This window comes from Astatotilapia calliptera, chromosome 11 (assembly GCF_964374335.1).
Source record: "Astatotilapia calliptera chromosome 11, fAstCal68.1, whole genome shotgun sequence".
NCBI classification, from domain to species: Eukaryota; Metazoa; Chordata; class Actinopteri; order Cichliformes; family Cichlidae; genus Astatotilapia; species Astatotilapia calliptera.
In genome coordinates this window covers 33,518,835-33,532,866 of record NC_137432.1, presented here as the reverse complement: position 1 = coordinate 33,532,866, position 14,032 = coordinate 33,518,835, and the positions used below count along the sequence as shown (strand labels likewise).

Genomic DNA, 14,032 nt, shown 5'->3' with positions numbered 1-14,032 from the left:
CAGTCTCCAATGCAGGTCAGTCCACTGCTGCCACCTGTGGCCAAGTACCATAGCCTACTACTAGATTAACTTGTGACTAGGGATGGGTACCGGTGTGTTCTGACATAAACGGTAGTAACCAGATCGAAAAGCAGCGCACATTTCGGTGCTTTTTTTTCCTGAGCTGTGATACACTTCTAGCCAATCATTTTACGTTTCCGAGGATAGTAGGCGGGTCCAGGTACGTACGTTCTTTTAGAGCAGAGCTACAGATTAAAAATGTCCAAGGCGAAGCGGTCAAAAGTCTGGCTGTACTTCACAGCAAAATATGCAAACTCAGCAGCCTGCAACAAGTGCTTTAAGCTGATACTGTGATACTGTCAAAGGAGGTAACACCTCGAATCCGATGAAACACCTGGCGACGCATAGCGGGTTTTTTTAAAAAGCCGAGAAATGCACCGTATTTGATAGCTTGCTGCGAGACTTCACACCGAGCACATCTACTGCGGGTGTGGTGCCTGTTATCGGACCCGGAGTTAGCAACATCCCCCAAAACACGAAGAGGAGAGTCCTGGCCCCTAGCCCTGCCAGTGTAGCAGAAATGATGACAGATGATGATGGCAGCAGCAGCCGTTCTTCTCTGCGTGAGTAGCTTAATGTTGTTCGTGTGTAATTTATGTTGAGTAGGCTAACCACGTTATTAAATTAATGCATGTAAGGTGAACTAGCAAACATTATCATAGCTACATGCGGTTGTCCTCTTGTTTGATGGCAGATACTCCCTTCACCCTGGCCAAAAAGGCTAAAATGACCAAAGAAAAAGTGGAAAACAGTTAAACATGAGAGGTTTTGGACAGAGTTTGTGTTTTTTCCATTGTTTAAGCACTGCTTCCAGCCAAGAGTGATACCATATATGCCCCATAGCTGCAGAAAAGGCTAACATTGTTATCTTTTTACAAAAAAAAACAGCTGAACATGAGAGGTTTTTGGACCAATTTTGTGTTCTTCATTCTTTAAGCACCGGTTTGAGCACTGGCACCGTTTCAAAAGTACCGATTTGGCACCGGTATCGGTATCACAATACATTTGTGATTGTCAATGTTGTCTTTTCTGTCCCATAAACCATGCAACCACATGAAACACAATTGTGTATCCATTTACATCTCATCATATACATGAAGTTTTAGACATCACAACTCCTTTTGTTTATGTTCTTACACAACAAAAATATGTACTTCACACATAGATTACAGAAATATGTCATTAGTGTGCTCACAACACACCTTGTCAGAGTAGTCTGCCTATTTCTTTACTGTGATTTTGTATCTTTCAATTGTGCAATCATGTGGTGTTTGCTAGGAACACTGGTAGCCAATATAGGTAATTAAGCAGCACAGCTGGAGAGAATTGGTAGTTATATGCAGTCTATATAAGCATAGTGAGTACAACCAACATTTGCGGGTTTTGTGAGGCGATAGCAGTTAGTGAATTTACAGCAGTTAGACAGTGATTAGAAGGCAACTATAGCCAGTGTGGTTGAGAAGATCTTGTGGGAGAGTAGACTTCTGAAAGTGAGTGACTGAGGTGTGCTAGTAGGTTTGTGTGGTGTGTCTTTGAGTCTGTGTTTGTGGTACAGTGGAGTGGGTAGATAGGTGGACAGGTGTAGGTGAGGGAAATGGATCCCAAAATTGTGAGGGAGCTTCTGGAGTTCAAACTCCACAATCGCTATCCTGAAGGATCAACCAGCAGGGAAAGATATACAATCAAGAGAAGAGCTGAGACCTTCAGGATAAATGGTGAGTACAATGGATAATGTCATGTAAACCATCAGAGTGTAGTATTGTGCTGTAATGTGACCATTTCTTTTTTTTTTCTGTTTGTTCTTGTCTTGCCTTACATGCTTAATGTAGCTGGAGACCTGTATTATGTATGCAGGCAGAAGAAGAACAAAACTGAGAACCTGGCAAAAGTGGTCTGCTCTGCCAAATAGGCAAATGACATTTTTGAGGAATTTCATTCCAGCCACTTTGGCGGACACTGTGGATGGGAGAAGACCCACAGTGCTATCATGGCACGCTATTACTGGCCTGGCATGGAGGGGAACATTAAAAAAAATGGGTGAGCACATTTTGTCTGAATGAGCCTCAAACTCATTTTGAAAACCCCAAAACTACCCCCCTTGTTTGTTTTTCTGTTGTTTGTTTTTGTCTTTTGTTTGTACTTTGTTGCTCCTGACTAACCCATATCACCTACAGCTCTAAGGCATTTTGCTGATTATTAGCATGTAACGTTACTTCATTTGTCAATAGGTTGCTCAGTGCCCACAATGCCAGTGTAAGCGGGCCAATATTAAGGAAGAGAAAGGATACATTCCAATCAAGGTACAGTAACACAGACAGAATATTTGATACTGTCCAAATACATCAAATGTAACATGTTCTTCCCCCCCCTCACAGGTCACAGAGCCCTTTGAGCTCGTTAGAATGGGTCTTGTGGGTAAACTGACCTTAACGGATGGTGGTAATCAGTACATTTGTGTAATGGTTGACTATTTCACCAAATGGGCAGAGGCCTACCCACTGAAAAACAAAACTGCAGATGAGGTCACCAGTTGTATTCTGGATTTTTTCTACAAATTTGGTGCACCTAAAAGACTGCTAACCAGGGCTCAGAGTTCTGCAACAAGGTAAGGTATTAATAGCTCAAGCAAATATGTAATGTAAGCTTGGATGACTAATGTGATCCCCTTTTCAAGGTCAACTATGGCTTGTGTAAAACCCTGGGCATCCAAAGAAGCCTCTGCTCACCATACCATCCCCAAACCAATGGTGGAGAGATTAAATGGCACAATCCAGAGGTACAATACTGTCATTTATGTTTTGTGCTGTAACTATGTCACAACGCTGGCTATTAAGTATATTGTTCTTATGCATTCACCTTTCAGATCCCTCAAACTGGTGAGTGACAAGCCCAAGAACTGGGACAAATTTCTGCAGTCCACCATGTTTGGACTGAGGACAAAAAAGCAGCTGACGACAAAATACAGCCCATATTTCCTCATGTTCGGCAGAGAGGCAAGGTATCCATCGGAGATCCCAAAGGAATACAGGGTAAAATGATGTAATTTACAAGAAAGAAAATGTCTCAATCCTAATCCAGTTACTCAGTCATTCTATTTTGGCAGATCACAGAAGACATGGTCACTAAAATCATTTCAAATGAAGACGTGTGTGAGGGCCTACAATCCCAGGAGGTGGTATACGCTGAAGTAACCAAAAATGTTAAAACCACCCAAGACAAAATCCGCAGGGGAAAGACAAAAAGGGGAGAGGAAGATGGCTTTCAGGTGAGAGACCTGGTTTTTTGCAAAAATGTGAGGCAAGAACAGAGAAAAGGTGGCAAACTGGATGCTGATATGCTGGGACCCTTGAAGATTGTGATGCTGGACGGCAAAAGTGCTGACTTGGTGTCAGAGAAGGGCAAGAGGACTCTGAAGGTCAACATCGACCAACTGACACACTACTTCCAGCCTGAGGAGAGGGTCCCAGCAAAACTGAAGAACTAGTCTGCTTCCTGCGAGGGCCCATCGGCACCACCAGTGTCACCGCCTCCCTGCGAGGGGCCATCGGCGCCACCGGTGTCACCTCCTCCATGCGAGGGGAAAGGTGCTGTGGTCCAAAATTGGGCCTTACAAGCTATTTTCGGAAAACATTGCCGATTTGGCCCCTGGGAAAGAGTTGGAAAGTGAGGTATGTAAATGTTTTCCACATGAGTGGTCGCCTCATTGGAAGGAAATGACAATGTACCGTTTGTGCTCCTAGATCATAAATGCCTATTTGACACTGGTGGGGCGACAACACGCTGCATTGATTATGGACTCCTATTTCATGACATCAGTTTGGCAGGGGTCCACAAACTGTTTCAGAAAGGTGAGTTGGCTTTGACATTTAAACATCCTCATTTAAGACTATTCATGATTGAATTCCAAATTTCCACTTCACTTTGTAGCTAGATCTGCTGAATTATGACGTGGCAGCTGGAGCAGTCTGTGACAACAGACACTGGACACTCATTGTAAGACATCACACAACCATGAGAATTTGAAGTGAAATTACTAGGTTTAACATGATCTCCATTTGTTTTTCAAGATAATGTATCTAACAGATGCGGGTTGCGTTTGTTGACCCATTTGGGGCAACACAAGCACAAATGGATAAGTGCAGGGATATAACAAGGTAAGCAAAAAAGGCTAATGTTAACCACAGCAGTCATTTTTCTAACTTGTACATGTGAATTACATAAGGCTGCTGCACTGAATAACATTCAGTACCTGTTTTTTTTTTGTTTTTTTTTTTTTCTTCTTTCCAGAGCTCTTGTTAGGAGAAAATGTCCAGCCATCGGCAAATGGATGTGCTCAACTGTTGCCCATCCATAACAGCAGGACCTAACATCCTGTGGCGTCTTTGTATGCAAGGTAAGTAAAGTGCTCATGGTGTATTGTACCTGAATGGACAGATTCTAATGAGTAGACAATGTTCAGCTTGCAGAACAAATACTTTCGGGGACCAATATACTCTACCCTGTTGACGAGGAGGGGGTTACCAGGCTCAGACAGGACATAGCGCTCTCTCTGATCCAAAACTCAGGTATACCCGAGAAACGGCATTTGGAACTCCATTTAAAATATTTCTGTGTATATCCTCATTGTGACATATGTGGATTAATTGTTTTTGCTGAGCCTCGTTACAAACAGACTCTGTGTGAAAGGAACAGGAGAACCACCGCTCGGGATGGCAGCATGCTATGCAGCATCGGCAGAGGAGCAATGACAGGAGGTGGAACATGACTCTTTGTTCCCACAACGCCGGAGAAAGCTGCGAGGACGGGAGAACCCACCCGACAGGTTGGGATCGGGCTGGCACGCGCAGGACATCACAGGTGAGCTCACCGGTAATTTAGTTAGATCCTATAATGAATTGGGTCAGAGGGAAAGCCCAGTGCAGACTGGTCCGGGAACGCGCAAGGTGGGGCTGGGAGGGACGGGACAAATTGAAGTACTGGTGAGGCCAGACAAGCCTGTGGTGAAACGGTTTAGGAGTCGGAGAGCCGATGTGCCACCTGCTAGAATAAACCATGCACCCGATATTAACACCAGACAGTGCGCAAAAGACACCTTCAACCTAATTCAAGCTGTACATCATAAAAATGTGGTAAAGGAAGCATTGGAAACGGGCATTTACCCACGGGCCATGGTAAAGCAGGCCACCAGACTTTCTGATTTTATTAAACCAGCAGCACCGAATGATAAGGTTAAAGCGCAACTAGCGGATAACACAGACTCCTGGACGAAGAACAACATGAACATTCTGTATGCAAATTATGAAGTTGTGATACAGTCTTTGAAATATGTGAAAATGAACAAGGTGTCACTCGATATTGCAAAAGGGTGGGCAGGGAAGAGATATGGGGCCCGGTTGAAGGCCTCCACTTTTACAATTGTGGAATCACTTTTGGTTTTGAGAGACGACGAGCGTGGGAAACAGTTGGAGGGCGGGCATCCACAGGCAGAAAATGGAGAGGGAGGAGAGGGGATAGCGGTTGAAGCACTAGGAATAGATTTAAATGATGAGGAGCAATTTCCAGCGTTGCCGACTCAGGCACCCATAAAATTGAATTTTGCTAAAAAAACAAAACAAAACCCACACGCTTTCTCTAGGCGAATGGAGAACGCTAATGGAGTAGATACAAGAAGTAAAGAAATATGGGGAGGGGAATGCCCGCACCTCGCTTGGGGAGGGTGGGGAGTTCAGTTTTAAGGCGAAGTTGAAGGCTAAGGAGGGAGGGAGGAGGACAGTGGGGAGGGAGGGTCTGATTCATCCCAATAAGATGGTTTGCTCTAATGTTGCTGTAGATTTGAATACAGGGATTGAGGAGTTACCTGCATCTCCCTCTGCTTCCTTTTTGGCACACTCAGGGGCAGGGGTGGATTTCGCCCGGTCACCGGCGCCTCCTATATTGACGACGCCTCATTCAGCCCCTCCGCGCTCCCGGCGTCCACCTAGCGAGCTTTACCGGCCTGCAGCTAACCAGCTCCGAATTAAAAAAAAAAAAAAAAAATTATCGATCGATCGATCGATCGATAGATAGATATAGGTGGGGGAAATGACGATAGAACAACGGGAAAAAGAGGAGTAGAGTCTCGCTTGCCCGCTCTGATCCCCTCCATCCTAATTTTAACTGTAACCTGGACCTGAATGAACATAACAGCGGTGATAATAGTACCGCTAGTGTCAGGAGCTGATCAAGCTGCAAAATCTGGAGCAAAAGCTTGAGCCAATAAAGAGTCTCTTGCTGGACATTGACAGGTTGAGGGCACGGCCATGGGGCAGAGATATGCACCGTCATATGCTACTATTTATATGAGCGAGTGGGAGAGGGAAGCGTTGGCCAAATGCGCACTGCAACCCATATTCTATCTCCGGGTTTTGGATGATATTATAGGCGCGTGGGCCCATGGAGAGGAGAGTTTTAAAGTGTTTGTGCAGGTCTTGAATACACACCATCATTCAAACATGAGACAAATCATTCACAAATTAATTTCCTAGACAGTGTTTTTTGAAACAGTGAATGGTCAGAAAAGAATGAGAACGAAGGTGTATTTCAAACCCACGGATACGCACGTACTCATGCATCGTACCAGTTACCACCCGCCTCATACATTTCGTGGCATAATTAAAATCCCAAATCCTCAGATTTCACCAGATTTATTGAAAAGAAACAGACTTGCATGAGGTGATAACAGTACTATTTAGGAGCCTGAGGAGGCGGGGTTACTTGCGCTCCTTTTTAAGGAGAGTACGCAGGGAGACATTAGCTTCTCTCCTCCCTTCTCCCACTCGCCTTTCCCAAACTAAAGGTATGAGTCGATCGAACGTGGGGACAGGGCAGCGGCTGTTTGAGACTGAGACCCGACCTCCTACAGAATTAGGGGCAGAGGATATGGTGGAAGAGAAGTTACTCCTCCCTTTTGTCTGTACCTTCCATCGGGATTACACCGTTTTTAAGTGGCATACAAGAGCATTTTAGAGTAATGCAACCGGGCTGGGAGGTACCCAGTCAGGCGCGGGTAATTAGAGCTCCCAGGAAGAATCCCAGTCTTGGGGACATTTTGGTGAGGGCGAAACTAGAAGGTAGGGTTAGAACACCTCCAGAAAAGTTGTTGTGCCATTTGGCACATAGATACATGGTGTCTAACCATGTATCTTGTTCATTTGTACGGCTCACGTACGGACATCATGATTGCTGTACCGGACTTTTTTTTTTTTTTTTGCAAGCCAGCCTGAAGAAGGTTCATTGTAACCGAAACGTCGCGTTTTGGCTTGCAAGTATATTTGACTTTTGTAATTTTGAGTTACGCTAAAATAAAGCACTCAGTTATCTACTCAGTCGCAGTTTGTCTCATCCATTAGAAGAGAACGGCTTGACGCTGCTTGTTTTGAATTTTAGCAGCAACGCAGCTAAACAAAGTTTAGAGGCATTGTTCCAATCATGTCCACATGGGAGACAGAGGACAACTGGACCGTGTTTCGCCGGAGAAGAGGCCGGAATGAGGATCGCTACTGGTCGGCCGATATGAGTAGACAAAGGACGGCCCGACACACCAGCTACCCCAACCGCAACAGCCCGAGGACCTACGCGTCAGTTGTTAGAGGACGGGGACAAAACAATGATTATCGCCCTTTCCAAACACGGGACCGAAATTCGAGAAGGGAACGGCCGGCTGTGAATCACTTTGTGACCCGACACCGGGGAGGGAACTTTCAGCAGAGACCAACCCAAGATAATCGCTATTTAAAACCCACTCGTTCGGAGCGAGCTGGGCCGCCTGAAGATAGAATACAATCAGACGACCCAGATTTTTCTGCCAAGGTCCGTATAATTCACAGACTCATTAAAGCGATCCATCATCTTAAGAATGTATCAAATGACATTTATCCTCAGTCTTTGAATAAGTTACAAATAGAAATCCCTGATGAAGCCTTCTTGTTTTCTATTGATATTGACAGTCTGTACACAAACATTGACATCCAGGAAGGAATTAACTCAGACGAATTTTCCAAAAATATCTGGACAAAAAAAGAGACCGGACAAAGAATTAATACAATTGTTAGAAATCAACCTTACAAGAAATGATTTCGAATTCAACGGGGGTTTCTATTTACAGGTAAAGGGTACAGCCATGGGTAAAAAATTCGCTCCAGCTTACGCCAATATTTTCATGGCTGAATGGGAGTCTGAAGCCTTAAGCAAGTGTGTTAAAAAGCCACTATATTATTACAGGTTCCTGGACGACATTTGGGGAATATGGCATCACTCTGAGCAAGATTTTGAAGGGTTCCTGAATACCCTAAATGGCCATAATGCCTCAATAAAGCTTAAATCCACATTTCATAAAACCAAGATTGATTTTCTGGACACGACAACATTCAAGGGCCCAAATTTTCTAACTGACCACAGATTGGATGTAAAAGTGTTCTTTAAACCCACGGATACACATGCCCTACTGTTTAAAACCAGTTTTCACCCAAAACATACATTTGCTGGGCTTATTAAATCACAATTACTCCGTTTTCACAGAATCTGCACGCAGCAATGTGATTTTAAACAGGCCACCAGAATCCTATTTGCGGCACTCGCCACTAGAGGGTATAGTCGCTCTTTCTTAAGAAAGTGCCTTAAATCATTTCTAATAACCAAACCAAACCAATTGATGTGTCCCCCCCATGCTCCCAGTATGGGTGACATATTCCCCTGTGTCGTGCAAATTGGTTGGAACGATTAGGACCCATTTTCAAAATCTTCTTCAAAGAAACCAAATCTTGACTGACCACAGAATAATCGCAGCCTTTAGGAGGAACAGGAACCTGGGTGATTTTCTTATTAAGGCAAAGGTGCCACCGCTCTCTGAACCTAAGTCCAGAGACCAAGGAAAACAATTTTTTTCACCACCAGAAGTGGGTACAGAGTCTCTCTCTCCCTCGCTCTAATAAAAATAAGAAATGATATCAGATGGACTAGACAGTTTCCTCTGGCACTGATATTGCATGTACACTTTAGAGATTGTAAACAAATTGTGTTTTATAAAAACTAACAAAGAATTGTGTGGTTATGTTGATTACTAAACAAAAGCACAAAAGCACTCAGTGTCTTGTGGAGGCTAAATCCCCTCCACAATTTAATGCAGGAATCTGTCTGCCTTTCTTGTTTTAATATAGTGTTTTTAGTTAATTTATTAGAATTTATATTTTATTATATCTACCACTCTTCCCGCTAGCTCAGAAGCTGAATATTTTCACAATCATTTAATACAAGAACCAGTCAGTCATAAGGGATCGACTACAGTATATTCCAAAGAGGACCATCGAGGGAAGGAGAAGAGGAGCAGAGAAGTTGAACAGGAGTCTCAAAGAAGAAATCTGGATGATCCAGCGGCCCCTAGGACCGTGCAATAAAAACTTTAACGAAAGAGAACTAAATCAAACTGTGACAGGGAGAACATACTCTTTATCTCTGCCTGACCCCATCACACTCAATTAACTGATTTTAATTAGTAGGCCTTCTCTCCACATCATGTCATAGGCTTTTTCTATATCAAAAAAAAAAAAAAAAAAAACTGCCACGACCCTCTTTATTTGTGCTTTCCTGACTTTGTGTTCCAAACACAACACCGGATCCCTGGAATTTCTCCCTCTTCTGAACCCACTTTGATTTATCATTTGCTCCATCATTTTACAGATACTCGATGTTAAAGCTATAGGTCTGTAATTTCCTTGGTTTGTCTCAACCTTCCCCTGTTGCCCGCCACTGCCTCTTTCCACCTTCTGAAGTGTTCAAGTGAGCTCTGGTCTTAAATCCCTGTAGACATTGATTACACACAGGTGTTGCCAATCCGAGTAGACAACACGCCTTCTTCCCAAGGTGGAAACACTGGTACAATGGAAAAAAACAGCACTCACCTGGAACATGACAGGGTTGTTGTGATTGGGTTTCTCTGTATTACTGTCTTTTTTTGCTGAAAAAAAAATTTTTTTGAACTGAACTGAATTTCCACAGCTAGACATGAGCGTGACACTGATAATATCCTTCTTAGAAGGGAGGCTTTCTATACAATCAGTTGAAGGTCTGTATTTGATTTGAAAGCTGTTAAATGAAATAATAAACTAAATTCACAGAAAAACAATAATACAGTTCTTTATGAAAACTAGTTTATTTGATCGAAAAAAACCAAACATAAACACTCAAACAATCATAAAGAACCAGAGAATTTCTCATCGTAATATTGTTGAACCAAACCTTTAAAAAACAAAACAAAACAGTAGATTATTTCATCACATCATTTTAACTATGTGTAAAGTTCTCTGCAGCAACAAAACTTCTTGCTCTGACCTTCATTTATTTTAAAGGTGGTGTTGCATGCATTGTGAGTCCTTGGGTTACTGACAGTTACAGAACTGAGGACCTGCTGCATCTACATGAAAGTCACATGAGGCACTGGAGGAAAACTGTATAATAATATAATTTTTGTTTGTATAGTTCACTTTGCACTGCTCAGGGTTAGAATCGTGTTTCCACTCTTTCCCAAATGCAGTCGCATTCTTGCAAAACGTCCCTTTCGGGCATTGTGGTCATGATGCTGAACCTGTTCCTGGAGATCTCCTGCAGCTCCTTGATCAGTCCCTCCACAGATGGACTGGGCCAAGTTTTGTTTTCGTCACTTATAAGAATGTATGTCTGTCTCTTGATCAGCTCCAGTCGCTCCAGGTGTCGCAGCTTGTTGAGGAACAGCAGGTCTCTTGTTGGTTCCTCACGGTGGAAGCTACAGAAGACAAGACAGGAAAAACCGTCAGCTCTAGTTGCGTGTTGACACGATTTTTCTGTAGTGTTTCAGTTGTACTTAAGAAATCAAGACAGAGAAAAGCTTCATTTGCAGCAAAATGTAAATGACGACACTTTTTTCAAGTGAGATGATTTGATGCTGCAGGTCACACATAAACCATCAAATGGAACTTTTACTTTGTAATAGTAATAAAAAATAAAAATCTGCTGGGCATACCGTATCCTAAGAGTCTTGAGTTGAGGAAACAGTGTAGGAAGCCGTTTGCAGAGACTGTCAGCAAAGCGGTTCTTATCTATGTCCAGATGCTCAAGTCGCTGGAGTTGAGATGCAATGGAGCTCATCTGGCATGCGCATATGGATGTTCGCAGTGTCAGACTGGTCACCTGGGATGGAAGGTCTTCCGTATAAGAGGCAAGAAAATTCCCTCCTATAAGGAAAGAAACGACAGGACAGAAGTTACAGAAAACAGTTTTGGCCTGGAGCTTCACACAGCTTCACTTAAAAAACAAACAAACAAAAGGATGCATGCAAGACAACAGATTTTTGCTTACTACACACACTTACACACAATACAAAGATTAAATGCATGTTTTGACTCACCAATGATTGAGAGTGATTCCAGCTGTTGCAGATGACTGAGCCAGGAATAGAGGTTGCACTGGAGACCATCCCAGGGGTACCTGTAGTGGACAGCAAGCGACTTGAGTGAAGTCAGACCCCTCAGCGCGTCCTCCGACAGGATGATTTCTGTGTAACTGACCAACTCCAAAGAGATCAGTTCTGGGCCGCCGTACTCTCCTACAGGATAAAAGAGGTGGTTAGCTAAACATTTAGTCTCTGTCAGTTAAGTTTAGCATAGTCACACAATACTGCACAACAGGCTGTGTGATCACAATACTAATCAGAATAATATGTATTTATGAATGTAATCAGAATAATAATTCCTAAGGAAATGATGTGGCTTAGACAGTTGGTCCAAGATAGTAACAGTAATAGACTAAACTAATTAAATAATACAATATATTACAAGAAATAGCACTAATATATACAAATCGCTCAATTATAAACATCAAGAATATTACAGAGGTGAAATATATATAATAATGCAGCATGTGTGCAGCTCAACTGACTTCAATATGATGGGTTTTGTTCCAATATTAAGGCATAATGTCAAGAAAATATTGTATTTTCTTGATGAAAAGCTCTTGTCAAAGGTGTAAAAAGTGACTGTATTGGTTCTGATGCTTGCAAGTGTAAAATATAATCAGGAGACTGGCTTACCTGGGTTTTCTGGGTCCAGTGGGTAGAAGTAGTTGTTGGGCAGTGGCACTGGTGGCTCCCCTTTCATTCCCCAGGATAAGTGTTTGAGTTTCTTCAGTCTTAGCAGCAGGTTGTGGAAGATGCAGGAGGGCACTGGCCTCATCCTCTCAAGCCCTTCACTTTCCTGCTGGTGGAACAGCAAGTACTCCAGGTTGACCAAGTGTGACACGCTATTGATGAACGCCACAGTGTCGTCGCAGGACATCTGAATGTTGCAGACGCTGAGGTGAGTCAACCGCTCGGCTAGTTGCTGACTCTGACACTGCACCACGAACGGCCCAACCCAGGTGGCGTTTCGTACCCCAAGACTCGTCAGGTTGGGGAATTCACACAGGTTGTCTAAGTATTTCATCTTGTAATATCGCCGTTCCCTCACACAGACAATGGTGTTGAGCGATGGGAGGGACTTGCTGAGGATTTTCCAATCTTTGGGTCGTAAATGTCGCACTGTGGCACGGCTGACCCCACGGCACTGCACGGTGTCCCAGAATCCAGATGTGTAGCGGGGAAAGTTGGAGAGTCCTGCTGTATAATCCTTCCACAGGGACGGGTGGTCGATGAGATCTCTGAAGTGTCTGCAGCAGAGGCGGGCTGTGTGCTTTTCCTCAGTGTTCAAGTAGCCGAACACCAAAACCCAAACTTCAGGTGGCAGATATGGTAGCTCCTGGACCTTCATGTTGACTGTTTGAGCCATTGCACTTCAATTCCTTACACAAATTCAACCAATGCAGAGGCAGCAGACCTACAATTAATAGTCCTTTGTCCCTGAGTAATCACACTGATTCGCTGAAATGTAGGAGCACCTGGAAAGGGAACAACAACAGTTTACAAATCAGGCTAAACAAAAAATGACCAAGACCTCACTTAAGCTCTTTTTTTTTTTTATGTAAAAGGTGTTTATTTTTGCCCCAAACTATTCAGGCAAGCCTCACACCTCCATCAAGACTGTAATATGAAATAACTATCCCAACGTCCTTGTGGGTTGCCATGTGAATTTAAAGAAGCTTGTTGAGGTGAAATTTGCTTGTGCCTGTGAGTCACTGAAAACAAGGCCTCCTTGTATTCATCTCCAAACAAATAAATTAATCTCTGACTCAGTCTGGCTTCATGAAACGTGGATATAAAAAGTCATATTATTATTACAATCCTAGATTATTTTCACAAAGCATTTCATGCACACATTAATTCCCTACAGCCAGCCAAAAAGAAACAAATGAAGGATAATCTGAGATGTGTTTTAACAGAAAAACCACTTTCACTCCCAAAATTACTTAAAACAGGTTAATAAAGATCTATCCATACTTTAAATGCTTAACTTGACGAAAACAGCATTGCAGTACATCTAACCAGCAGAGATGCTACAACAGGTAAACTTGAACTACACAGCAAATTATAGTTTGTGGCAGAGAATAATCCTTACCTTGCAGGAGTTTCTGAAAAGTGATGAAGAAGCTCTTCCAGCCTGCACACACACTGGGCCAAAGCAGAGTGACCATCCCTGGTCTGTGACCCTTAAAAAGCTTGCTGGTACTTAATTAACATATGACTTTGTCAATAAAATAATCCCTGTATATCCTCCTATTTGTCTGCTGTTGACATCAGTCAAGTGGGGTGTGTCAACGACTCCTTTTACACCTCAAAAACTCTCGATAGGTCAATCAAAGGTGCTTGAGCTCAGGTGGCAGAGCAGGTCAGCCACTAATCAGAAGGTCGGTTGTTCGATCCCAGGCTGCCTCCTGGCTGCATGCCAAATATCCTTGGGCAAGATACTAACCCCATGTTTTTGATACAGACCACTGGTGGTGGTCAGAGGGCCCGGTGGCGCCTGTGTCCAGC

General features: G+C 43.3%; 1 protein-coding gene across 2 annotated transcripts; it reads right to left on the bottom strand.

Annotated features, from left to right (window-relative positions):
- Positions 1-10,304: 10,304 nt before the first annotated feature.
- LOC113032378 (uncharacterized) lies at positions 10,305-13,823 on the bottom strand. Of its 2 annotated transcripts, XM_026185281.2 has the most exons (5): positions 13,617-13,823; positions 12,158-12,999; positions 11,477-11,674; positions 11,093-11,303; positions 10,305-10,855 (listed from the first exon to the last, which is right to left on the bottom strand). In XM_026185281.2, exons 2-5 carry the CDS (start codon positions 12,888-12,890, stop codon positions 10,594-10,596), a joined length of 1,404 nt encoding a protein of 467 aa, XP_026041066.1. In that variant the 5' UTR covers positions 12,891-12,999; positions 13,617-13,823; the 3' UTR covers positions 10,305-10,593. The 2 variants fall into 2 exon arrangements, with proteins under 2 accessions (XP_026041066.1, XP_026041065.1); XM_026185280.2 differs by having other exon boundaries at positions 12,158-13,823.
- Between the last annotated feature and the right edge of the window lie 209 nt (positions 13,824-14,032).